The sequence below is a fragment of the Egretta garzetta genome, unplaced genomic scaffold (genome assembly GCF_000687185.1).
Source record: "Egretta garzetta isolate BGI_Z169 unplaced genomic scaffold, ASM68718v1 scaffold196, whole genome shotgun sequence".
Classification (NCBI taxonomy): Eukaryota; Metazoa; Chordata; class Aves; order Pelecaniformes; family Ardeidae; genus Egretta; species Egretta garzetta.
Window position 1 is genome coordinate 1,299,786 of NW_009259864.1, and position 26,734 is coordinate 1,326,519.

At 34.1% G+C, this 26,734-nt stretch overlaps 1 protein-coding gene across 1 annotated transcript in view; it reads left to right on the plus strand.

Annotated features, from left to right (window-relative positions):
• The window catches only part of NOVA1 (NOVA alternative splicing regulator 1), a 151,289-nt gene that overhangs the window by 99,649 nt on the left and 24,906 nt on the right, over window positions 1-26,734 (plus strand). The window contains 2 exon segments of the mRNA XM_035895623.1: window positions 14,658-14,824; window positions 24,688-24,759. Coding sequence (XP_035751516.1) covers window positions 14,744-14,824; window positions 24,688-24,759 — 153 coding nt within the window. The 5' untranslated portion in view covers window positions 14,658-14,743.

A 26,734-nucleotide genomic window follows, 5' to 3' on the forward strand; every position in this document is an offset into this window, starting at 1 on the left:
GTAGGGAAATAAGCTTTATCAATTCCAGCTTCACAAAATTACTTGTAATTTTTTTGATGTTGTTTTTGTCGTGATTGTGATCTTGGTTTTTCCCAGGAGTGGGGATTAAAAAAAAATTACCATTTTGTATCATGCAGGAGTAAACAATCCATGGATTTAGATTGGTTGTGAGAAGATTAAGAAATCTAATTAGGCTGGAAAGTTCTTTTTCAAATGGCCAAAAATGATTTCCTTGACTTAAAGCAAAAACTCATCAATGATTGAAGAATATGGATTGTACTGCATCTGTTTTCTCCCATTCTAGGATGTATTATTCTGCTATTAAGTAACTGTACACCTTTTAAAATTCTCTTTGTTTATTTAGTGCTAATATACATTTCAGAATGAATAGGAATTTCGCTCTTACTTCAGGCTGTTTTATTGGTTTGCGGAAAGACACCTAAAAGAAGATTTGATGGAAAACAGCTTGATTTTAAAACCTGACTTAATTCTGATATAGTCAGTCAATAACAGCACTAGTCCCCTTACAGCCTCTAAGCTGTGAAAACAGAGGATATGCTGTTACTACTGAAGCTTCGTTCATTTAGTGACTTATTCTGAGTAGGTACAAATTGAAGTTTCAGAAAAGAATATTAATGTGTATGGCTGTGAAACATGGTCCCAATCAATACAAGATATCAGTGGACAGTTTTCACTTTGTTTATGCTGTTTCTGTCTCTGATTAGAAACTTTCTACCGCAATTTTTTTATTTCTAGACTAGAATAAATGCTTCTTGGTAGGCTTTTGTCTTAAAGTAGTACACAACTCTTAATTTATAATTGTTTGTAGTTAAATCTGTTTCAACTTAGAGACCTATTTTTTAATGTATTTTGCATGTACCTGCTCCTAGAAACATATGCTAGATGTATTTCAAATACCTATATCAAAAATGGCATAAAACATGGATATGCTTATATGCAATATATTTTCTGATCAAAAAATTTTGATTGGAAAAGTTTAACAATCTTTATTTTTGGGATTAATTATTTTGACTATGTCTCAGTCAAAATGATCAAAATGCTTTACTGACTAGTAGGCATTCTGTCTGTGTAAATTATTTGAATGGTGCTGGTTCTCCTTCCACCTTTTCCTCAATTTTTATTGTTCTCAGACAATTGCCCTGTTAGACATAATTTATATCAACCTGTACTCGAAGTAGCTTATCTCCTTTTGTGTTAAGCAGTGGTAGTTAAGAAGTACTGTGTTAACTGCCAGTGCTTTGGATATACAAATTTCAAAATGAATCTTCCCATTTGATTTATCTTAATGCAACACTTTTCACATTGTGAAAATCTGACTTTGTTTAGCTAGTCTTTTTTCTGTTTACTGACACTTCAAATCTGTTCTTGAAATGCCCCTTGTTAGCACATAAATAACATTCCTAACCTTAGGAAGCCATCATACTGCACCTTTTCCACAGAGTAGCATTTTGTAGGTCCTCTCTCTGCAAAATCCAAAGATACATTTTATTTTGCCAAAAAGGGATGTGAGCAAATGGCTAGTAAATAGGGAACTATGAAATCTTAGACTCCACAAGTAATTAAGTTTTGAGGGCAAGAAAAAGTCATTATCTTCATTGATGGCAGGTGATATTGGGCGAAAAGAAGAAGGCGCAGGGGTCTATTAGGCTGTCCCCTCCTCAGGCATATAAATGCTTTGGAGAATTTTTACACTTATGTTTGGCTTAACATATATTCCTGCCTTAAGTTAACTTGGCTTGCTAATATATGTGAAAAATCATACTTTATCTGGGTGGATGAAACCATCTGAATTTATCACAATAATGTTAAAAAAGCATATCAGAGGACTACCACTCACTTGGATGCTATTATTTTTGGGGGTAAGAGATCATAAGGTTTGGGGAGCGTAAATGCTCTTTAATAATCTAACTCTTGCTGGACAGTGTAATCTTTCTGTAGGAGTACCTGTCCCTAAGGCTCTAAATCCTGTGATGGAAGGTGTAGTACCAAGTGGTATGGGAGGTTTGGAACAGTGTTGGTATTTGTCTCTTCCCTCAGAAAAAAATAGCGGCCTCCAGCTCCTTTCCTGTAGCAAGGGAGAAGATCTGCAGTTGCAGAGGAAGAGAGGAGCAGCAGAATAGCTTCTGCATCTTTCTTCCTACCTGTTCCCAACACACGCACCTGCAACGCTCCCCTGCTGCTGAAGTAGATAAGCTATGGGAGCACCCCTGGTTTAGTGTTGGCGAAGGAAACAGACTAAAGACTGTGGAGAGCTGGGCCATTCCTGGTACAGAAATCATACAGGGAGTTAGTACAGAATAGGTACTGTTCTCGAAGTTCACGTTCTTGATTTGTAATTCTGTTGCCATTCTATAAAGATAAGCTCTCAGGCGAACGAAGAAAGGAGAGAAAATTTTGTGTCTATTTGTATCAGTAGAAAGTCTGATTTTTAGAGGTGAACTTGTCTATTCTCCTTGCCTATTCAGAAGAAGATCTGGTGAGGTTCTTAATTCTGTGAAGTTTATCTTTTGTTACTGCACAGCAGGGCCGTGGAGGAGTATCTGAGCATCAGCAACTTGTGCAGATTCATTAGAAATTGCAGCCCACAGGGAGGCTCTCTGGAAGAGGAGTAGTGGAAAAACTCTGCTGCCTTGGAGTCATCCAAGATGCAGATTCCTTCCTTCCCCCTGTCTTCTGAGGTTTTCTGAGCATGATGTTGAGCTTATGGTTTAACTTGGGGGGAGATTTATTCTTTAGGCATTTATATAGTAGTTTTATTTCAAGTGTGTTTGTTTATTTCATGTTTTATACAGGTTGCTTGTGCATTTGGGCACACATAACTAATTCACGTTGTTGAAATACTCTTTGCAAAGTGAAGGTAAACATCTACTCCACCTTCCAGGGGAAGTTTTCTAATTGCAGTGTCAGTGTGTGGTTAGATTTGATCATCTTGTTTTAATGTGGCATCTTTTATTATCTTTTCATTATCAACTGCTTAATAACCTGACAGTCTCCATCAGAGACAGTACCTTGCATGGATTCATGTTAGAAATGATACTTCTTCTTTTTAGCTTATCAAGCTCTATCTGATTTGATATACTGAAAGATTAACAGGTGCCTGCTAGGTAAATAGTAAGCACATTTAAGGATGTCAGAGGATTTCTATGTTAGAGTGTATGGAAAATCTTAAACAAGGACCTGTCAGAAAAGTATTTATTCCAGTTTTTAAAAAGGGAGTTACAGGATTTCCATCTTTAAAAAAAAAAAAAAAAAAAAAAAGAGGGGGCAAAAGAACAAAAACTCAGATAGCCCTAAAATAGTTTTATGAGTTTGTAATGGAAAAAACATACGACTTTTTAAGCCTATCTAAAACAATCCAGGTGTTTATTTTTCATCTTAAGTTTATCTGCTTACTACAGAACAGAAATGTGGAGAATGAAATCCAAGAGTATATTCAGTAGTTTAGTAGTATATTCAGTCCAGGTTCTTATCTCGCAGTCGGATTCATGCCGGAGACTAATTGTCTGTGAAGTTTCAATGACTTCAGTGGCAATATCCGTAGATTTAAGGATCTGATAATGACATTTGGGCTTTTAATATTTTGATTGCGTTCATTCCAGATGAATTCTGACACCATTCAGCTTCTAAACAGGAAGGCTTGACCCACTCTTCAAAAGCAGGGAAAAACCCCCTATTCTTCAGCGCTGTTCTTGATCAGTGAAGTTGCACAAGCTAGCCGCCCAGATTTCCTCAAATTCAATAAAGTAAACATTGAAATGTGGTAGCATTTGTATAAACATTGAATTGTGGCATTATTCTTTTGAAAATACTCACAAAATGACTGGTCCATAAAAAAGGCTCCTGTCTGAAACAGCCACAGTACTGGTAGGAGATTTTTTTGTTCACTTCATCCAATTATCTTTCTCATGGTGAAAGGGTACAAAAACTAAAGAAAAAGCTACAGTTAGGAGCCTTAGCGCTCTTCTTTATTTTTTTTTTTAATGTTCTGTGGACTTTTTATAACAGAACATGCAAAAAATGCATTTCAGCAAGATATTTAGCTCATTGATATGGAACTAGCCAAGGCCATTATATCTACCTTCACTGTTTTAAAGGCCATTTTGTACAAGAATGAAAATAGTCCAGCAAATATCAGTGAAGCAGGAATTTCTGAGTGCTTAGGAAAAAAAAAAAGTAGCTGTGTGATAGCTATAAAAATAGAGAAAGAGCAGCTGTCATCCAGTGCAAAAAGTTGTGAAAAAGTTCTATTTAGAAACAGTTCTGCCTGCATAACATTTTCTACTCCTTTTTATTGTGGACTTTTACGTGACAAACTATTTGTGAATTTATATAGATCTGCTGGTGGGTGGAGATGATTTGCTTCTGGAGGGAAATAGCTCTTTTTATTGACAATTCAGTTTACTCTTACTGCATCAAAATCATTTTACATGCTGCCTTATTCCTAGAGGGAGTCAATGCTTTTAATGCTGTTACATAGCATTAATGGTAATTAATATAGCTTTAGTATTAAGAGTAATTCAACATTTATATTGTAGCTGTCTCTGAAAAACAATTCTGTGTTGTGTGTGTGTATATAGGGAGCCTTTGAGGAACCTAGTATCTAATCTAAGCTAATACTCAAAGCTTGCTGTATAGTTAAGGGTGAGAGCTTCGTATCTTTGTGGGTTGATCACATCCTAAAGTAGACAGTGTGCAGTGTTCATGGACGTCCCTGTCTTTCTTAAACAGCTACCTTGGACTCAATGCATACATTTTTAGAAAGATAAATTTACGGGGAGATAAATGCCATTTCTAGAAAAAAAAACAACAAGACATGCTCTAAAAGGGTTCTGGTCTGGAAGTCAGGAAGGAGCTAGGAAGACATGCATAAATAACCGTAGTGTACTGAATGCTTGGGCAATAGTCACAAACTCTTCCTACCTTCTTTCCTTATAAACCCTGGGCTAGAAGTCCACTGCCAAGAGATTGAATTAAACATGCATCAGCTAAAATCTGCAATGGGCAGAACATGGATTAGGACTAGCATTTAGTAGAGAGGAAAACAAAAGGAGCAAGATACGAAAAGGTGTGTTTGCGTTTGCACACGTGTGTTTGTATGTGCCCATTCTGCGTGTGTGTTATAATGATTGCATCAAATGGGGGCTCATGCTGTTCTTGCATGACAACCTTCTTCCTAGTCTGAAAAGAGAAGGTATATGTGTCCCTGACTCTACTGTAAATATTTCAGGACTGGGATGTAGAATAATTCTTATGATACAGTTGGAATAGGTTCTCTCTCTACATTTTAACTTGAACACTATAGATAAAGGTAATTTCTTGCAGGATCATGATTTAAATTAAGAAGCATTCAACAGTAACAAGCATACTCCTAAAACAGGTTTCCATGATCACTGTAAAAGTTTACTTGCAAGTATATAAAAAATACACATATAATTACAAATATTTTAATAAAACTTCTAATCTAAATCTTGAGTATAGCTCATTTACATGAAATTTGGTATTTACTTCCTCCAAATATGTAGGTAGGAATGAATGTATTAGGCAATTTGATTTTTTGAGCAACTGGCCTTCTCTAGGAGGATGATCCAAAGCTTTTCACAGGCTTTTAAACTATGGAACTTGAGAAATATTTTTGAGGAGAAAAACTCCCTTTGTGACTTGAACTGTTATCACTCTCAATTATAAAATGTATTAGTTCCTACAATTTCTCAAAGTATATTTTACTGTTTAAATGGCTGGGTTTTTTCCTTTGGTAATGGTATGTGTAGGAGGCACTCTTAACAAAAGTTCATATTACTATAACATAGCATAAAAGCTGTAATTGCCAGCTGAACATTACTTTGCATGAAAAATACTCTTAAGTGCTTTTGTTGATATGAAAATTCATTCCAGATATCTTGAAAAACACATGTAATCTTTTTCTTTCTATTCTGTGGTCCTCTTCCAAAAATAAGGTCAGGTTTCTTTTCTCCGGCAGTTTTGGTCTTGTAGTGGTATTGTGTGTGCCAGTTTTTTAATGATTTTGAAACCTTTTGCTTCTGAGACCTTCACAATTTCATGAAACTTAGGTATTGGATTTTTATTAACCTGTTTATTTAGATGCTTACTGTAACTTTGCAACATTGCAGGCACCTTGGTAATTTTAAAAATATATGAATAAGCAAATTATTATATTATTAGGAAAGATTTGTAAGTTTATAAGAAAAAGTTTTTATATGAGTCGGAAGCATATTGCTGTCCATCAACCTTGTTATTGCTGTTAAGAAAAAAATGAGGAAAAATTGAAGCAGATTTCTCTGTTAGCAGAGAAGATCACGTAATTTGGGGACCCTAACTCATCTAATTTTTTTAATAGGTGAAACATTGAGATAGCAAAGAATAAACTAAAATATGTTGTATTTTGTTTAAATTCAGTATTTTGTATTCTCATTGTTTTTTTCATAATTTTGTTTTTGAGGCCAGATACCTGTAGGAAATGTGTTCACTTTCCAACTTAAACTGAAGATGACAGTTAGATTAGCCTATTTACCAAACAATTTGGGAGGTAGAAGGGAAAATTAATAGGGAGTTGTTTCCCCAAATACTATTTTGGCGAAGTTCTTCTCTGACATAAAATTTAATAGCAGCAAAATGTAAGAATTCTTATTGATCCCTTTCTAACTGCTTTTACAGTTAGATGTAAATGTTGTGATGGAATCAGGTGAGTTTTGATTTTGTTTGTTTAAACAGTAGTCTATTTGTTATAGATTGTTTTACAAGTAATATATTAAGACAACGATTTCCCCAAACAAATTGAATAAAAACATAGTGCTTCTGTCCATGGTTTGCGGTCTTTCTTAGTTCTAGAGCTTTTGTTTTCCAGAAACATGCTTTCCCAAAGTATAATTGGGCCGTGCTCGCTTTCATTACAGCCCTTTTGTCATTGATTTGCACACATGCTTTCTCTCTGTGTTTCTTGTCTAAGTAACAGTCCTTCATAAAACCATAGCAAGACAAAATCTATGGCCTTTGCCTTTGGTTTTGGGGAAATTTACCAGCTTTTGCAGTGGAGTCTACAGGTTTTTTACAAATAACTCTTTAAACAAAGAAAGGTAGTTATAATCCTTGTTTCCTGTCTTACACATAACAGTATAATAATAATCAGTAATTTCTCATCTCTCTATATGCAATTTAATTTTGGGGAAATCATTATCAAATCCTTAGCTGATATCCAACAAAACAGTTCATATTCAAGGGATTGTTTGCTTTATGACATGACTCATCATCCCTTCTAAGCCTTTCATAATTAAGAGGTTTGGGTTTTTTTTCCTTTTCTTTAAATCTTTTTAATTTCCTAGGTTTCTCTCTAACATGAGAATAATCCGTTTCTTCAGACTCATAACTCTGTTAAACCTGGATTCCTGTAATTCACTCTTGTGACAAGCACACAATGGGCTGTAAACTTGGAAGTTTTCATGTACCTCTGAGAACTTATATGGTTCATACATTTTACAGAATTTTTAAACTTGATTCATTTCAATATCTGAATTCTAGTGAGAGGGTTACATATTCAATAAAAGTAGAACAAATTGGTATATAAGTGGGTATGACTATGTTTATGCACATATATGTGCATGGCTATTCATATGCCACAGCTAGAACACACGTTATCAATAGGAGTTCAGCAGTCAGTTTCTTCTGCTAGGGCTCATAAGGCTTCCTGAGAACACCTGAAAAGAAAATATTAGAGGACCCCAAGTTCTAACATGTATTTTTGCAGACTTCAGCAAGTCACGTGCATAGGTGCATGTGCTTGGTAATCATCACATCTGTTAATGTGTTTCAAGAAATAGACCGCTTATTCTAACTTTCTGCTTTTATTAGATGCTTGACTCATGTGAAGTATAATGTAGCTGCAGAAAACATTAATAGTTAGAATTTCAGGAGGAGTAATTTCTGATGAACCTTTAAAGGGAACAGTTTATTTGCCTCTGAAGGAAGAATGGAACTTTAATTAAGGTAAATGCATCCCCTCAGTAATCTTGAAATTTAAAATCAAAGTTAAGGGTGCCCTGGTTTTATAACAGAGTTATCAAGAAGGTTCTTCCAGGATGATATTTATTTCCTTTTGATTTCATAGATTCCCTTCAGTGAGACTTTTTTTCTTTTATTCAACCTTTTTTAATAGCTATTAAAATTGCTTGTTTACTTTTTAGTCTGGGAAGGTTAAGTTTTACTCCCTATTTGTGTTCTGTGCAAACGGTTCCAAAATTATTTTTTTTCTGGATGAAAACAAATGCAGAACATCAGTGCTCTAGAATTGCTACCAGGTCTTGTTGCCCCTCTCAGTTTGGAAAGTCAATTAGATCATCAAGCTTTGCTTTGAGATAGACATCTTTCTGTCTGTGATGAATATGGGACAGGCTCTATATTAAGACCAATTAATTCTCTCTCAAGAAACAAAGGTAAAAGGATGGGAGGGAGATAAGGACTGAAGTAGAAAACTGTCATCTTGAGATTTCTGTGACACTTTGCTCCAATGATGTGGAGTGGTTGTATTTAAGGTTGTGTACATTTTGTCATTTATATGGCAAAGGTTTTTCACATCTGTTTAAGGCGTGAAATACTGCATTTGAATAAAACATATTTTTTGTTGTCTGACTTCCATTTGCTGAGGTTTTATGCAAGTGCAGAGAGGAGACGTTATATGCAAGGAAGAGTTTAACTGATTTTCATGTTAAGTATGTTATTGAAAATGTTTACATTGCTCGGGAATGGTGTCAAAGCGCAGTCCTATTTTACCAAGAGCTTTCGCAAAATCAGTTTTTGGCTGAAGTGGTCACTGGCCGTGTTGTATGAATCCCGCTCTACAGGCTGTTTGTTCGTGGGTCACCAAAATAAACCTATGGGACGTTAAGGTTAGTAGACTTCTGCACTGTGCGTTGTCAAATAAAAAGCTTAATGCGAATCAGCTGATGAGAGATTGTAGTGCAGCCTTTCATTTAGTTAAGGGTTTAGCTTTGGCTCCTCTGACAGGTTTTCCCTTTCAGTGTCAAAGAAATTGGCATGGTACACTGGAAAAATATAAGGAGATTTAATTAGTGGATGTATTGGGATTACCCTGGGCTGGTAATGCATTGTGCTTTTTAGGTTTTCAAATGCTCTTTAAGATTGATGTAAAAGCCCAATGAAAAGTATAGAGAGTCATGTAAGTGCCAGACAGTCCTTTCTGACAGGCACAGTGCGTTCTCCAAAACATTTCAACTAAGGTTCATAAAATACAGAAGCACATTTAACATTTAGTGAATGTTTCTGTGAATACCACAGAACCTTTACACATTGTCTTTAAGCGAACAATTAAAAGTTTAATGATAGCCATATAGAGATGTATGCATGTAAAGTATAGAAATCAAAACATGGAAAATATCGGTGTCCTTTATCCTGTTGCATCTTATAGCACTTATTCTATGGTTGTTTTAAAAGCTGTATCAGTTGTCTAATAAGTGAATAACAACCTCGGAGAGAAAGCTTGTGGTCTGTTGTTTTGAAGTTTCACAACTGAATTTAAAATGTTCTTGATAAAATTAGTGCGATATGGTTGCCAAGGATATTTGCCAGAAGTAAAGTTTTAGGCGGTTAAAGGAGGTGGAAGGAAAAATGAATGATTAAAATAAAGTTATTGCAAGCTGTTTAGCTTTTAGGCCTAACTAACTTACTAGATTTCAAAACAAGTTTTTATAGACTTACTTTTAAATTGCCTGATGGCTGCTAATGGTTTCATGTTTCCATCTCCTATGGAACTACAGAGAAAAAGAGTAATTTTGTATCATAAAATCATAGAATCATTTAGCTTGGAAAAGGACCTTTAAGATCATTGAATCCAGCTGTTAACCTGACACTGCCAAGTCCACCACTAAACCATGTCCCTAAACACCACATCTACGCAACTTTTAAATACGTACAGGGATGGGGACTCCTCCACTTCCCATGCCATGTTAAAAAACTAGGCCCAAAAAATTTCCCCCTAAAAGCTAAACAGAACAAAAAAGGTGAAGATTTCTTTTTTTCTCCATTAGTTTTAAAAATCTATTTTTGATGAGCAGTACAGGCAGGGGCCTCTTCTTTGATAAGAAAAAGTTGAAACATACATGTGCAAATTGAATTTTAATTCTGATATAAGAGGAAAGAAACCACATTTTACTCTCTGAAAAGTAGAGCACATACAAATACTGAGTCATTTACTTAGAAAAGTAAACATGAAACGATTGTGGCAACATCATCAGCAGCATGTATTTAGATAGTGGTTTTCCTATTTTGCAACCACATGCAAACTTCTGTCATAGATTTTGGTATTCTTGAACATACATAAAAATATTTTTTCTGGTTTTTTGAATGTACAGGGATGATGACCACCTACTCTACATTTGGTCATTTTCTGTGGCAGAATTACTCCTCTTGTATATGTTTTATCTCTTCATATGTAAAAGATAATGTACAATACATGACCCTAACTCAGATTTTAATTGTAAATAATTAAAAATATATAATAATTTTATATTGGCTATGATTGCACAAAAAAAAGGCACCAATTATTTGGTAATTTGGCTTTCTCTAAGTCAGCTATTTGAAAAATGAGATCTGTGTTTTAAATACATATTTTGAAAATCATATGACAAAAAGTATGCGTATAGATGGCTGAGCTTTTGTTTGCAGAAACGTGAAAAAAATAGTGGATGCAACTGTTAAACAACTGAAAATGATAAATAATCTGACAGTTTACTTTAGACACTAATGGAGCCTAAAAGCTTTTAAAATGACAGAAATTTCACCAACTTCAGTGATTCATGGGCTTATTTTTGTTATACAGTTTGTTCATATAGCTGGCAGCTTTTTGTGTGACTCTTGTAAATTATTGTACTCTGTTATCTGAGTGGAAAGCTGTTAAAGTTGTGTGAAGGAATACAACAACATCACTTCAGTAGATTAAAGCAATTCCCAACTGTACATATATACAATTTCCACACACTTTTTTAAACTTTTTTTTGTTGATGTAACCCTCAAAGAAAATGTGCTACTATTGTGATGCGCTTAAAACTGTATCTTACTCTACGTGAAACACGCTTTTGCACAGTTGTATTTCTTTACGGAACAGTGATTTCCGTTTACTGCATCCTGGTTTATACATACTAAAACATAGTGTGTTTGCTCCGTAATCTGACATCAAGCATATTTTTATTATATTGCACCTTCTAAAATAACGCAGATCGTAGAATACCCTTCAGCCACTTAGTGTCGAGTCTAATGAAATTCCTATTTAGCATCGACTGTTTTCCTTTCAAATGTTTTGACAGTAGTCATCCCTGTTAAGTGCTTTCTGTATTAGGCTCTGGTAGCTTGGACGTAACCTGATCTGTGTTTTGTTTCAGTGTGTTGTCTGCTGACCTAGAGAACGCTTGCATTAGCTGCATTGATCAATCCACATCACATCTCATCATTTAGGAGACAATTAATACTGCGGCGTAAAGACTCCCCAGAGCATTTTCTTAGAGCTGGATTGCTTTACACAGAAACCACAGGAGTTGTTTGCAGAAGGGGAAGGAATCCAAGTAGGAAGAAAAAGCATTAAGAAAGCTTTGTCTAGGAACCAAGTTCAATTTTCTGTGGTGACTTCCACTGCTGTTATTTAAACTCCTTGGTTTGATAGGGTGTTTGGGGGGAAAAAATTAGCTGTATTTTGAAGTTGATTTGTTGAAAAGACACTGTAACAGGTCACATAGATGTTCTAAAAATCTGGCTCTTGACAAATACACATTTGGTTGTGCTACTTGTATAACTTGCTGTTAAGAATGTAACCATTTTAACTTTATATTTTATCTCAAGGGTTATTAACCTGACAGCTTTTGAAATACTGATTGACATGTTTTAATCCTAATTGTAATTATTTTTAAATAACGTCTTTTAATAGAGAAAAGATGGGTTTTTTTCTCATTCTGTCAGTTTTGCTGTAGCACTTCTTCCACGAAGTTGAATTTCAGTATTGCCTGATACCGTTTCTTAAGAAAAACGTGTTTGAAAGACTTTAGGTCTACGTGAATACGTTAAGTTAATGAGCAGGCAGGGCTCTTAATGTGCTGTTTCATCTTTAGGTGATGAAATAGTTAATCTTTAGAGATAGATCATCCATGGAAGCAAATGAGAAGCATTTACTAATAAAAACCAATTTTTTCATGCAGATGACTAAGGTTACTGTTACAGACTACATTGCAGTGTTGTAAGGAGCATATCTTGAGTTGATAACAGATATTACTAAAGACATAAAATTGATAGGAAGGAAATTTTAGGGAGGAGGTTACTTACCTCCCTGGTACATTTCTCTAATTTTAATTTATTTAGGTAGAGTGAATGAATTTTTCATCAGAAAAGATTCATATTTGATCATGTCAATAATATTTACTAGCAACACATCAATGACAAAAATTGCATTTATTTTCCTGGTAATTCCACGGCTCAAATTTATTATTTGCTTCCCCCCCACCCCATAATCTTGAAGCAAAACTCACACTGGCATTGAACGGAGATATGTATCTGTCATATCATTGCATGGCACTATTATTATGTTTTCAGGAATACACTAATATCGTGATAGTTCATGTTATAATTTCTTTCTGTTAGTAGAACTGTTCTACTGGTATTTGAAGATAAAAGCATGTTGATGAAATATTAATTTGAGTATCTTGGAAATGTAGAGAATGTGCTTGTGGAAGTATGTACTACATGAAATTTCAAAGCAATTTTACTCGGACATCTAGGTTGTATTGTTTTGTTATTTCTGCAGAACAGAAGTAGAAACTACAATACTCCCTTTCAAGTTTCATTTTTGGAACTCCTGTTAGATCCTGGTTTTCAAGTCAAAACTGATTTTGTGGAACCTGTTTAAGGGGTTGATATTTGGAATACAGAATGTGGATAGTTTCAGTGCATTGTCATGCTTGTATCTTTAGAATTGATACTGGGTTTTTTCTATTCTTTGTCCAGTGAGGATGTATTAAGCTGTAATCCAATATGTAAAAAAAGCTTTTTTGCTATGCAGTAGAGCCATACAAAATCATCTAAAACCTCCTTAGTCACAAAAAACAAATGGAGTATTTTTCTACAATTCTGCATCCATCTTTGGCCATCCTGTAGATGCTTTTAATAAATCAACGAAATAAGGACTCTTGTGGGTTTTATAACACAAACAGCACAGTTCAGTTTGGAAAAGGGTTATGTGGCAATGTAGGCTTTGTCTAAGCCTTTCTAGAGAATTATACCTAAAGCTATGGTAGTTATTTAATGTTTGTTGGTAATGTGCATAGAATTGTAAATTCTGTGAGGTAGTATATGAAAGACAAGATAAACATGGGACAGCAGACTCTTTCTCCAGGCTACAGGGATAGGCAAGTCGTTAAAGAGTCAATTAAATTAAAGGTGAGAGTAAGTAATGGTGATGCAAGGGAGAGGGAGCTACAGCCAATACAAGAAAAAGCATGTCTTCCGACTGGAGAGGAGAATTAATCTAAACGATACTGAGCAGAATAGAATGGTTAGAACTGAAACCCAGGCAAAACTGAAATGACAAGAAACAGAGGGTTACACATTCCTGCAGAGTTTGTGAAAGAGGAATACTTTCAAGGAGTCTTTTTAAGCATCTCTCCTATCTTTACAAATGAGTATGATGGGAAAGTGTTCCCACCTCTGTTTCATTGCGACCAAAGGCCTAGTATTCCTACACATAGAATAAATATGTATTTCACCTATCAGACCTATTTGACAAGTGTATTTTCCCATGATCTTAGAACATGGATGCTTAGAAGGTAGTCATGTGGAGTCTAGATATCCTGCATGAACGGTATTCAGCATAACTCTAAACAGAAGTTCTTGAAATGTAATTTGTGGGGTATTGACTATTTATTTGGTACAAGCTTTTGGAATTTCCAACTGCTAAGTCATATTAAAGGCATCTTAAACTCTGTGTATTCAGTAAATAATTGCAGTTATTGCAGGGATGATGTAAGGTGGGAAGGTTACAAAAGAAAAAGTGGACACTCAAGTATATAAGATCAGTTGGTCTTGAAAGGTCGTGCCGTAACAACTTGCAGCTGTTTTAAGAAATAATCTAATATTGTCTACCCTAAACTGAATGTATTTGCAGTTCAGGTGCTCATTACAAAAGCTTATTCCAGGTGCCTCTATAATAGCGGCTGTTATGTTCAACCTTGTGTTACTGAAAATTTGTACAATATTTTAGAATAATTTAGAACTAGGCCAAAATAATTTAAAAGACGTATTCTGCACACGCTTATCGTATTTGCTAGTATTTCCAACAAAACGTAATGCTTTTCGTTACCTTTTTTTTTTTTCTTTCTTCTAACATATATTATCTAGATTGGCTTGGAAAGTTATGTGTTTGTAGGATCTACACAAATAGGAGTTGCTTAAATCATCTTTAGATCATCAGTATATTAACTTTTGGAAAACTCTCCTTTGTATCTTTATGGAGGTATTGCTAGTTGGTTTTACAAGGTTGCTTTTTCAGTGCCATCTTTGTGCCATAATTTAAGCAGTTTGTGGGACCTTGAAGAATCCACTTTATTCAGATCAACTTTTGGTATTTGCAGGTACTACAGAGCGGGTGTGTCTGATCCAGGGAACAGTTGAAGCACTTAATGCAGTTCATGGCTTCATTGCAGAGAAGATTCGAGAAATGCCTCAAAATGTGGCCAAGACAGAGCCTGTCAGCATTCTACAGCCTCAGACCACTGTTAATCCAGACCGCATCAAACAAGTGAGTTTTTGGTTGGGAATAGAGAGTCACAGCAGCTCCTTAGAAGTCTTAAAACTTTAAAGCTGCAAGGGGTCAACATAACATGTTCTTTGAGAAAATGTTATTTTACCCTTTAATAATTTGCTGGTCCTCTTTTTCCTTCTATTTATGTGTTCCATGTTTCTCAGCAGTTCTTTTAGACGGTGTTTTATAAGTTTCAATGCCACACTCTAATGTGTTTCTTTCATAAACTTTTCTTTACTGTATGAGGTGATAATACGCTTTTAGGTTTTAGTTAAAGATCTCTGAATTTTAATCTTTGTAAATCTTTAGCGTTACTAAAAATCACAGATTAACTGAATGTTTCCTACTTTTATGTATATAAAATAAAACCAAAAATGTTGATTGTTTTTTAGACCCTATATTAGATACTTTAAAATCTTCCCTGTAAGAACTTGAAAATACAAAAATAATTTACTTGGGATGTTTTCTACAATTTCATTTTCTGTTATTTTTGGCAGCTTTTTGCCTGTTTTACACTGACTTCTTTCAAAATCTATGGGCAATGCAAAATATATTTACAAGGTATTATTGGTCTGGTATTCTTTAGTTCATTACATTTTCCAGAACAATTTTAATTTTTAAAAAAGTTGCCCTGAAGGAGAATGTGAAATATGTTTCATACAGGATTGAAAATTATTTTCCATTGTATTGAATAAGAAAAAGATGAAGAAAGAAATAAGTGAATATTAGTAAAATTTTGTCTTGTCTCTCTATCCTATATAGGATAGACTTTAGTTTCTCACCTGTTCTATATGGGAAAAGATTGTTTCGTCCTTCTACACTAGCAGGATTCAGTGTCCTATAAAGTAATTTGGTAACTGTATGCAATTACTTTACTTTGTATATAGTGACGTAAACAGAATGTTTATATGAAGATGTGTTTGAACAGGATGAGTTTGGAATCATCAGACTGCTTTAGATGGATGAAACTGTGCATAAGCCATTGTACATGATTTCTAATATTTGCTACTATATTATTTTTCTCTGTATATGTGATACTTTTACATAAAAAATAATCTAGATAATTTATAAGAAAATACTAAAAAGAAAAGCCCTAATTTTATAGGATTAGTTTCTCAATTATTAGACATGAAAATGATTTTGCCTGAGATAGAGAGAAAAAGCTGAAGAGATTTGTATTTTTAATGGCTTTTCTGCTCATAATATGTTGGATTTTATGCCAATACTTCTTAACCCAATGGGAAATGAGTGTTCTCTATTACAATGAAAAGTGGTTTTCCCCTTTGCAATTAAATGAAGCTAATTTTAGGTAAGTCAGTAAGATCCTGAGAAACTAGATTGCAGAGCTGTTTAGTGACATGCCTAAATACTTCCTGTCTTGTACCTGAACTTGATATAGCTTGTCCACAATACTTCTCGAGAAAACTTATTTGTAAAGTTGTTAAGGGTTTTTTTTCCTTTTTTTTTTTTTTTTTTTTTTTTTTTTTTTTTAAGTTTGGTTGGTTGGTTTGGGGTTTGTTTGTTTTGTTTTGTTTTTTAACCACAATTCCATGTTTGGAATGTTAAATTCTGGAGGGATGGATTAGCGAACAGAGCTGCTGCTAATGAAGTTAAGACACAGACTAAATACAGTGTATAACTTATAATACTGTGATTTATTGACTGGCTCTACATCTTAAAATTTAAATATATTACCTGTATATATACAGGTGCATATGAATACGACTACAAATATTTGGAGATACGCATGTGCATATGTTGAACAGTTTTAACCACAGTGAACTGTTTAACTTCTCTTTTAATGAAGCGACATCTATTCATGATAAATTCACACACTATAAATATGGACTCAATAAATCTAAAATCCATTGTTTTTTACCAAGAAATGAAATGTTAGCTTAGTTCTTAGAATTTGCAGAGAAATAAACTATCTTCCCAATGTCAGAATATACTGTATCTTAATGAAAGATATAACAACTCTATTTAAGAAATTAAAAGGATAGCATTTTATTACAGGTAATTGTGATTTAGAACTCCAGTGTTGCTAATTTTTTTTTAATAGCAGACAGGTCACAATTTTATTAAAATTATCAGGGTAATATATAATACAAGTAATTTTGAACCTGGCAAAAAACAAGCCTTATGAATTACCATTTCTTCTTTTACACATACTTTTCACATGGTTCTTCCTGTCTTAGAGTATCACCCAAGAACTTTGCCACCCAAAGTATTATGTTGTAGATTGAAGGAAGTAGACTTAACATTTGAGATAAAGAATTGATTTGAAATAATAAATTTTACTTTCACTAGGAACTTAGTCACCATGCAGATGACTAAGGTTACTGTTACAGACTATGTTGCAGTGTTATAAGTAGCATATCTTAAGATGTTGGTTTTCTAGCTGTTTCTACCAAAGAGCAGAGGTAGTTTTCTCCCCATGAAGGAAGATACCTGTAGTTGAAGCCTTGCAATGCCCCGATATCTATATGAGCGTGCAGCTCTCATTTCTCTCTTGTCATTTCTTTGTCTTGGGCTGCTTTACTGGCACTTGCCTCAGAAGTGAGCTAAGAAAGGTGATACCTTCTGGCTACAGTTTCAGAGAAATCTATAGGTAAACCCTTTGCTGACTGCCTTATTTTCAGCACTTTCTGTCTTCAGGAAAGGTATGGTTATACATGGAGGCTGAGTCTGCCCTGGCATTTCTCCACATCACCTTCTTCAGAAAATCTTGCTACTTCTTTGTATGCTAGTTGAATTTTCCTTCCAGCTTTCAGTTGTTTTACAGGTAGCTGGTGTTGTAGCAGCCTGTCCAGGAAGCAGATGGAATCAGAGATGGCCATTGCAGAACTTTGTTACGTAGATGGAAAGATGTGTGATCTTGTAGTTAACTCTGCTTTAAGCAGGAGTTTGCACTGTTTGCCTTCTGAGATCCCTTCCAACCTGAAACATTCTTTGATTCTATGAAGTGTTTAGCTATTGAAGCATGGGCAAAGGTTTTAGAATTTCTTCCTTGAAAATCTAGAGTAAAACTTTCACATATAGAACTTCCAATTAATGTTTTCATTGGAGCCAGTTTAATTTCAGCTTTTTCAGTAGATAATTAACCTCTCATGAGTCTTTAACTTCTGTTCATTAATCATGGTCCCAGACGTTGTATTCAAAATCTGCAAAACTGAATGTCCGAAGTCAGATTTGTAAATTCACATTCTTCTAGTGAAAATGACTGATTTTAGTTCAGAAATGCTGATCAACCAAAAAAATGGAAATGTTCATAATTTTTTAATAAGAGGTTTTACTTTGAAGTGATTAAATAGAACCTGACTTCAAGACTACAGATCTGAAAGTATTAGCTTAAATGGAGGATTTTTTTTTTTTTTTTTTTTTTTTAAATATGGGATATGAGTTCTTCAGACTATAAAGACTTGGTAGATTTCATAGAATCATGGAGTGGTTTGGGTTGGAAGGGACCTTAAAGATCATCTAATTCCAAGCCCCCTGCCATGGGCAGGGGCACTGTCCACTAGATCAGGTTGCTCAAAGCCTTGTCCAACCTGGCCTTGAACACTTCCACGGAGGGGGCATCCACAACCTCTCTGGGCAACCTGTTCCAGTGTCTCACCACCCTCACAGTAAAGAATTTCTTCCTAACATCTAATCTAAATCTACCCTCTTCCAGTTTAAAACCATTACCTCTTGTTCTATTACTACAGTCCCTGATAGAGTCCCTACCCCTCTTGCCTGTATGCCCCCTTTAAGTACCGGAAGATGGCGATAAGATCTCCCTGGACCCTTCATAGGGAAGGTGCTCCAGCCTCCTGATCATCTTTGTGACCCACTCAAGCAGGTCCATATCTGTCTTACACTGGGGGCACCAGAGCTTGACACAGTACTCCAGGTGGAGTCTCATGAGAGCAGAGTAGAGGGGGAGAATCACCACTCAACCTCCTAGCCACACTTCTTTTGATGCAGCCCAAGGACACAATTGGCTTTCTGGGGTGCAAGCACACATTGCCGGATCATATTCAGTTTTTCACCCACCAATTCCCTCAAGTCTTTCCTTCCTTAAGAAACCTTCACCGGTTTCTTAAAATGCCTTCATCCCTTCTGATGAGCCTTTCTTCTTTATATCATCCATTTAAGGCAAGTCGTCACCTAGATGAACCTTATTATACTCCAGAATATGAGAAAATAACTCTACATTTTTCATTTGATGTAAATAATAATAAATAATATTTTAAATCACTGTCTTTCTTCATCTAGTCAACAATTTCTCATAAGCTTTTCTCATTTTAGAACATAAGTGAAGAATCAAACCAGTCACCATTCTGCAACAAATAATAAGATGCAGGTATGTTTACAAGTTGTGAGGACCAAAAAAAAAAAAGCCATTATTTACTGGAGACAGTTCTATACTTTTTATCCCATGGCAAAAGTTCAGCATTCCTTAAGAATATGTATACTATATCCTGTCCCCCATGTGCCCTTGACTTAATTCTGGTGCCAGACCAGTGTTTTAATTTTGTTTCATTTCACCGGTGTTGGATATAGTCTTAATATGGATGCAAAACTGTGTTTTATGAACACTATTAACTCTGTAGCTGATGATTAACTCTTCTTTGTATGTACTTCAAAAGTGGAATGCAAATAGAAGACTTTGGGGGATAAACAGCAGCATTCAACATTGCAGAAATTTTCAGCAGTGTTCTGGTTCTTAAGGAAATTATGAAGTTACCTCGCGCCTTCTGATGGCTTTGTAGTTTTGGTGATATTTTTCCAAATCCCAAAATAGGCCAAAATCAAAAGGTGACATTTTATTTCCTTCTAACACTTGGGATTTTTTGACACGAATCTCAGACCCATGTCGTCTTACTTGTTTCGATGCCTGTGTATGGTTACTTACTTGAGCTTTCTGGTATTTCAATAAAACAGCACCAGGTCTGGTAGTAGTTCCGTGTTAGTGTGACAAGTTCTGAGGAAAGAGAAGGTCCTGATTCTTCTTTCTCCATTTTACTGTAATCTTCATCCTAAATCTTTCCCTCCATCCAGACTTGCTCTGATGATCCAAATGGTGCCTGCTGGTTGCTTTAAGCTCCTTACCCCTTCTTGTCCCTAGACAGAACAAGAAATAATCTTCCTTTTATGTCACACTTACCACACTTTTTTCCTTTTTCAAAGACAAGTCATAAATGCAGATAAATTACCTCTAAACACCTGTAAGCAAGCGTTCCATCTATATATGCTAACTTCTTTAGTCTTTTTGTCTTGCCCTATGCCACATGTATTCTTTTACACAAAAGCAAAGCCAAATGCAAAGAAGATGAAATGTATTTTATTTGTTCTTTTTCAGAAGTGAAAAGGTAGCAAGTAAAATTAGACCACTGAAGTCACCAAAGTAGCCTTTTTACAGTATGTTTTGTAAATTAATTATTAATCCTTGATTATTTCTTCTTCCAAATTTTATTTTTGAAATGTGTAATGTATTTATACAGTCACTGCTGAGATGAGAATCATTTGCCAAAGTTACAGGTTAAAGGAGCTCATAGCAGATGAAAAGAAGCCTCAATATGTTTAGCAAAGCAAGTGGTCTGTTTAGAAAGGCTCATCTCTGATACTGGTGAAAGTCTAGTCAGTCTTTTATGTTGTTCAGCAGAATGGGGCCTTGCAGTGTTCTCTGTTGCTCATTTTAGCTTCAGAAGGTATTCAGCTATTTAATACCATTCAGAAAAGTTACCACCTTTTCTTAAAGTGCATTAAAATATTGGCTTAAGCAAATTAGTTTTGTCATCACATTAATTTCAGTGATTTAAAAGCACCAATATTAATATATGCAGAACTGAAACTCAGTATTAGCTTAGTATTAATAGTAAATTAATGTGGGTAATGTTATTATCAAGATTTCCTTTGTTTGGCAAGCCCTGTAGTGAGAAACTAGAAATCAGTAAGCTGTAAATGCAGTTTCATCTTCACATTTAAATTATGTTCTTTATATGCTTTCATGTCTCTACCTCTGTTTTCAAATGGTATTTCATTTTCTGCCTTTTCTTTCTACTCATCTATATATACGTAAGCTAATAGGTACTGAGAATTAAGTTAACTGTCTCAGTACAATATTTATTATCTAGGATGTATGTGTTGACTTTCTTTAGTGTATATATGTAAGGGTGTGACTTCTGTCATTTATAAATAGCTCTGCATGGGACAATTCATGAACTCATTGAAAGAGGACTCAGAGACCTTTTGGAACACTGTGCAGATGTATTCTATGTGTATTCGATACTGCCATGATACAGCTATATCCTCACTCTTACTCAAAAATATGAAGCATTGAAGTGTGATGCTTTGAGCACCTCTCTGCACCTTTTAATATGTTGTGCAGCCTCTCACAGTATAATCAATTCTGGTGAGCAGCACAAGGAAGAAGTATTTTCTTGGACTTCCAGAAAATATTACAACTCTAATATGGCTCAAACAGAATTTTATTTCTAAAATTAAGATAGTTTTTAATGACTTAAAATCTGTTTTCTTAAACAACTGTTCTAGAAGCTTAAATAAAAACAAACACTCTTTTACTTGTAAATATAGTCTTCCATTCTTTGTCTCATAAGTAATAGGAAAGAAAATAGTATTTGAGACAACAGAGAATTTCACCATGGCTTGGACTATACTATTCAAGATAGAGCTTAAAAAAACCCTGCAAGTCTTCGAAGTGGTGTGTGGTAGAAATTCTGGCTGGCTTTTTTCTATGACCTTGCCAGCAGTCAAGCTGCAATTTCAGGAAAGCTTCAATTACAGTACGCATGTTTCAGTCTCAAAAATTGAAACTCTGTAATGTAAATTCATCTTACGATTTCTAATCACTTTATACATCTAATTCCCAGAAGCCTAATCACTACTAAATTTGAGTGCTTGCCTAATGCAAAACACTTGCCAAAGTTTTAAAAAATTATTCTATGCCACGTAATAAATCAGAATTGTTGAGCTCTGTCCAACTTTCTTTAAGAAGTGATTTTGCCTAAAAGTTCTTGCAAAGCAATTGAGAGTGTGTCAATAAATTAGTTATCAGCCACTGGAAATTCAATACAAATTCCAAATGCCTGTATTTCTTTTTTTTTTCTGTTTTTAAGAAATTACTCTGTTACTTTCATATTGAAGAAATAATTAAGTGTGTCTCCATAAACCAATGTATCTCCAGAATTTTACAGAAGCATGAAAATGGATGAATTTTTACAAAATGCTGTCAGTTCTTTTATATATGTATATGTATAGATATATAAAAAAATAAAGGCAGTTATATCAGTAAACAAAGCGAGATTAAGCCTCAAACACAACCAACCTGACATACAAAGAAAAAACACCAAAAACATAAACCAAAAAAACCTTATTGCTATTTTCAGTATTTTGTCATTGGCATGTATATTTGGAAAAAATGTGTATGCCCATACTTGATTTTTGTTCATTAATACAGTTGGTTTGCTTTTAAATGTTTTTATCTTTTTTTCCATTGTAATTTAAACAAGCTTTTGCTAAGATGGAATAGTGAAATGCTTCTACTTAACAGATGTTATAGTTCAACAGTCACCTGAAATGAGTATCGTCACTCCTTTTTCATCATGGCCATACATTTCTGTGCTTTAGGAAGACTGATATTAATTGAAAACTGAGATGCTTCCAGTTTCTTAAATTACCTGTGGTATTAGTGACTAGGTGTTCTACACATTTTTGTATAAATCCACTACTTAGATTTAGTAACACCTGTGAAGAACAAACTATTTTTCCTTTTATTAATTAACCTAGCATACTAAAACAATATTCAATACAGTATGCCCTAGTTAGCAGTGGTGCTAGTCACCCAAACAAATCAGATGCCTGAAATATTTTACTCAAAATACATTGTCAGAGTTTTTCTGGAGAATAGTAACATTTTTAATTTTTTTTTTTTTTTTAATTCAGAATGAGAGTTTAATATATGGCTATAATAAAGAAAATCTGTCAGGTTAAGTTACAGTCCTCCATTCTGTTTGGTTGGGCTTTTTGGTTTTGTTTTTTTTCCCTGCTAGTTTAAACTTAAGTGATGCAAATCAGTTCACTGCAATTTCAAACTTTGTTAAGAGAGAGAATGCATTATCCCACTGAAATCCAAAGTATAATTCTATAATTGAATTGGGTTGGCCCTGTACTGTCGTGGAATCTGATATTTCTTTTTCTAAATAATTCTAGCCCCTTGCGAATGTACCCATGTTCTGTACAGAAAGACTTGGGAGAATCCTTTATAATTGTCTTGATTTTTGCAATGTATAACGTTTGCTGACCAATAACATTTTGCCAAGCTACGTACTTTTTATAATGCCCTATACATGGTAGTATTTTTTACTTAAGCCTCTTGAAAGAGTCCCGGTTGATGTTTAAGATATATATGTTTTATTTTTGCTTTTATTGTTTTATAACATGAGTTACAAGTTGGAAAAACAAAATAAGGATCGGTTTCTTAAGATATTTTTTTCCTGTTTTGGCTGATTGTGTACAAACTGAAAAAATGGATCTTCATATTGCTTAACATACAGCTAAAATATTTGTGTGTGCATATGTACAAGCCCATATTTTGCTAATACACAACTTTATGCATTCACAGTGTCCCAGCTTTCTCATATGCATTAGGAATTTTAGTGCAAAAGTATGTATGCCTATTTTATGAGGGACTGTCAATGATTGTAAGTAACAGAACTGCTGAAAGTGTGAAATTTTGCTTCATTTATTTCTAAATAGTTTTGGTTAGTAATTATATGACCATATGATAAATTGCATTGTATAGCATTTTAACATCTTATTTCTTAAAGTAGTGTAATATTGGATATTTTATAATATTTATATATTACAAAGATGTCAAAAACATGCTTTGAATAAGTATTGTATGTTATGTTTTGAAAATTGGAATTTTACATTTTCACTACATTTATAAAAAGAAGAGAAGAGTTATTCTGTCAGGATATAATACTTTAAAAAGAGAAATGTGTATATAAAAATTTTAAACAGAGCAGTGCTTTTCTGAAATGTTCAAGAATTAATGTTAAGCATATGTATATTATTTAGAAAACATGATCAATAAATATGACTCTTAATTCTTTTTTGTGTTTATTTTGAACACAGGCCTGATAAGTTATTAACCTTTGCTCAACTAAATGAATGTTTTTAAAGCTAATCATAAATATATTGTAGTAATTCGTTGTGAAGTTATTAGTTGCATGTTCATCCATCATGAGATTGATGTTTACATTTTTTCACCTGCCTCTTGATTAAAAAAGATCAATAAATATTTTAGCAGTTAGTATATCGATAAAAATTGAGTAGCTTCAGCATAATTGTTGTAAGATGGAACATAGTTTGCTGGCTATAGTCCGTACTGTAGAATGGTGCATTATAAGGTGCCAAAGTAAATGTCTCTAACTGCTTTCAGACGTTAGCCCTGTTTGTCTGTAGACTGAGAACTGTTTCTAGTGTGCTCATTGAACTTGCTGGAATTTGTGTTTACTATAGTCTTCATTTTGCCCAAGAGGAGGAGAGAGGAAAGAATATATTCCTCATGTGGTCAGCATATTTTTGAGTATTTATGTGAGTTCACCATCTTGATTTCAAGTCATGAATTTGTTTTTACATGCATAAGCATGCATATTTACATGCATTATTTATCCAATTGACTTTAAATTCCATTAAGTTCCAATGAGTAGGAGAAAGATTTTGTCTTAGGCATTTTTTATTTATTTTAATTTTCTAGTTATGTTACTTTTGTTGGTTTATTTATTTTTTTAACTGTTCAGTCTAAGGCTTGTAAAGGTTGATTTGCTCCTGAACTGCTTTGTTCCCAGACATTGCCATCTTCCCCAACTACCACCAAGTCCTCTCCATCTGATCCCATGACCACCTCCAGAGCCAATCAGGTACAGTATCATCCTACCATCTACACCATACTTTTCACGGGTGACAGCTTGCAAACTGGAGAAAAAGATATGGTGGGTTAAGGATTTATTCGTTCATTCACATATATACACCCATAACCATAGATATCTAACTCTTGTTAGAAATTGGTAAATTGAATGGAAAACATTTTTTTTCTTTTAGTTTTTGTTGTCTTTTTTAAAATCTCTGATGAAAGCAAAATATCTCATAAAATAGTCTTTAAATTTGATTTAATATGTAGCAAGGGTACATCCTGGTGTGTTTGTAGACAGAGTAACTCTTGGTATATGTATGTTTATGTATATATGCACACACATATTTACTTCCTGGATCATTTATAAATTATAATGGAATTACCCCTAGACCCATGCTTAATTAGCTGGATAGCAACCTGGGAATGGCAAACAGACTTATTTACTTGTTTATTTACTGGAAGAATTTTGAAATGTGTTTGTGGACAGTAACGTAGGGGCATTATTTCAATAGTGTATGTAATAAAAAAAAAATATTTGAAATGAAAATTTATTGATGAAGAATGAAGAAAAATTAAGTCTCTCTAAAAACATACTAAACACATCTAAGTAAGTTTAATTCATGTCTTATTTTTAAATGCAAAAACTGTGCTTTTAGCAGTTTTTTAATTACACTCATTTGTTTGTCTTTTAACTGGAACAAAACATGTCCAGTTCATTATGTCCACAAATCATCATACTGTGTATCTTTTTGCCTTCCTTATGAAAATTGTTAGTTACTTCATACCATGCTTTCTAGAACTGATTCATGCTTAATAAATACCTTATTCATTTTTTTAATGTACTGTTAAACTTAATGTACTTTGTGTTCAAATAATGTAAGTATTCAGTATGTGCTAACAGTTTTTAACACACGGTGTGTTTATTTAAGTTAGCTGAGTGCTTCTGTCGGATCTTGCACAAATTAGATCAAATACCAGAAAAGTTTTCTCCACAACAAGATAATTTCTCCTCAAAGTTAACATTGTTATTAATTCCTGATCCTCTGATATTTTGTGAACTGCTTAGAACTTGCTGGCTGTATGAACAAACAATTTAACATACAACAGGATGCAGGCATATTAAAGCAATATATCACATTTTTGATCAACACATGACTATCTGTTGAAGGGGACATCTAATACAGAAAGTAATGAAATTTAGAGAGAAATTGTAAAGATAGAAGAACTACTAAGAAAAATATAAAATGCGCTATCCCTCACTTCTGTTTGAAAGCCTTCTTCATCAGCCTGCTTCCATTCCAGCAACAGTTATTTGGCTTCATCATCATTAAATGATGATAAAATCTTTGCCAGCAGCTAGGGGTATTTTATGAACATTCTGTTCAGTCTTTATTCTCTCTCTTAATTTTAGTATTTTGTGTAATTAGAAGGTTTTGAAAATGTTAAGTGCACAGATCTTTTTTAAACTGTCCTTACTATTTTTCTCTTCTGTGTCTTCTTTCCCACTTTTTTTTTTTTTTTTTAAATTATGAGTATACCCTGATGATCATTATTTGGAGAAAAAGGAAGAGGTGCTTCTATTTACAGGAAATAACATTTGAGCATGCTGTTTAATTAGCATCAGAGAAGTACCTACTTTGCATCTGTTCCATGAATTTTGAATTATCAAAATTACAGTGTAGTGTATAAACTTTAAATGACACTTTAATAGCTAAAAATACTTATTTTTATAGAAAGCTCTTCTATGAGAATATATTCAAGTGATATGGCTGAATATACGAACTAATGGAAATGTATGCTTTGTGTTCTGCCTATGTCCCGCATTACATCTTTTAACGCATTTTTTTCATAACCTGTGTTCAATTCAATTTTCATACAAACAATGAAGATCTCTTTTGAATAGCATTAACATTGTATATATGAAGAAGAGTAATGAGTTCCTTAAGTGACTTTTGGAACTGCTTTTAAAATTAACCCTTTAA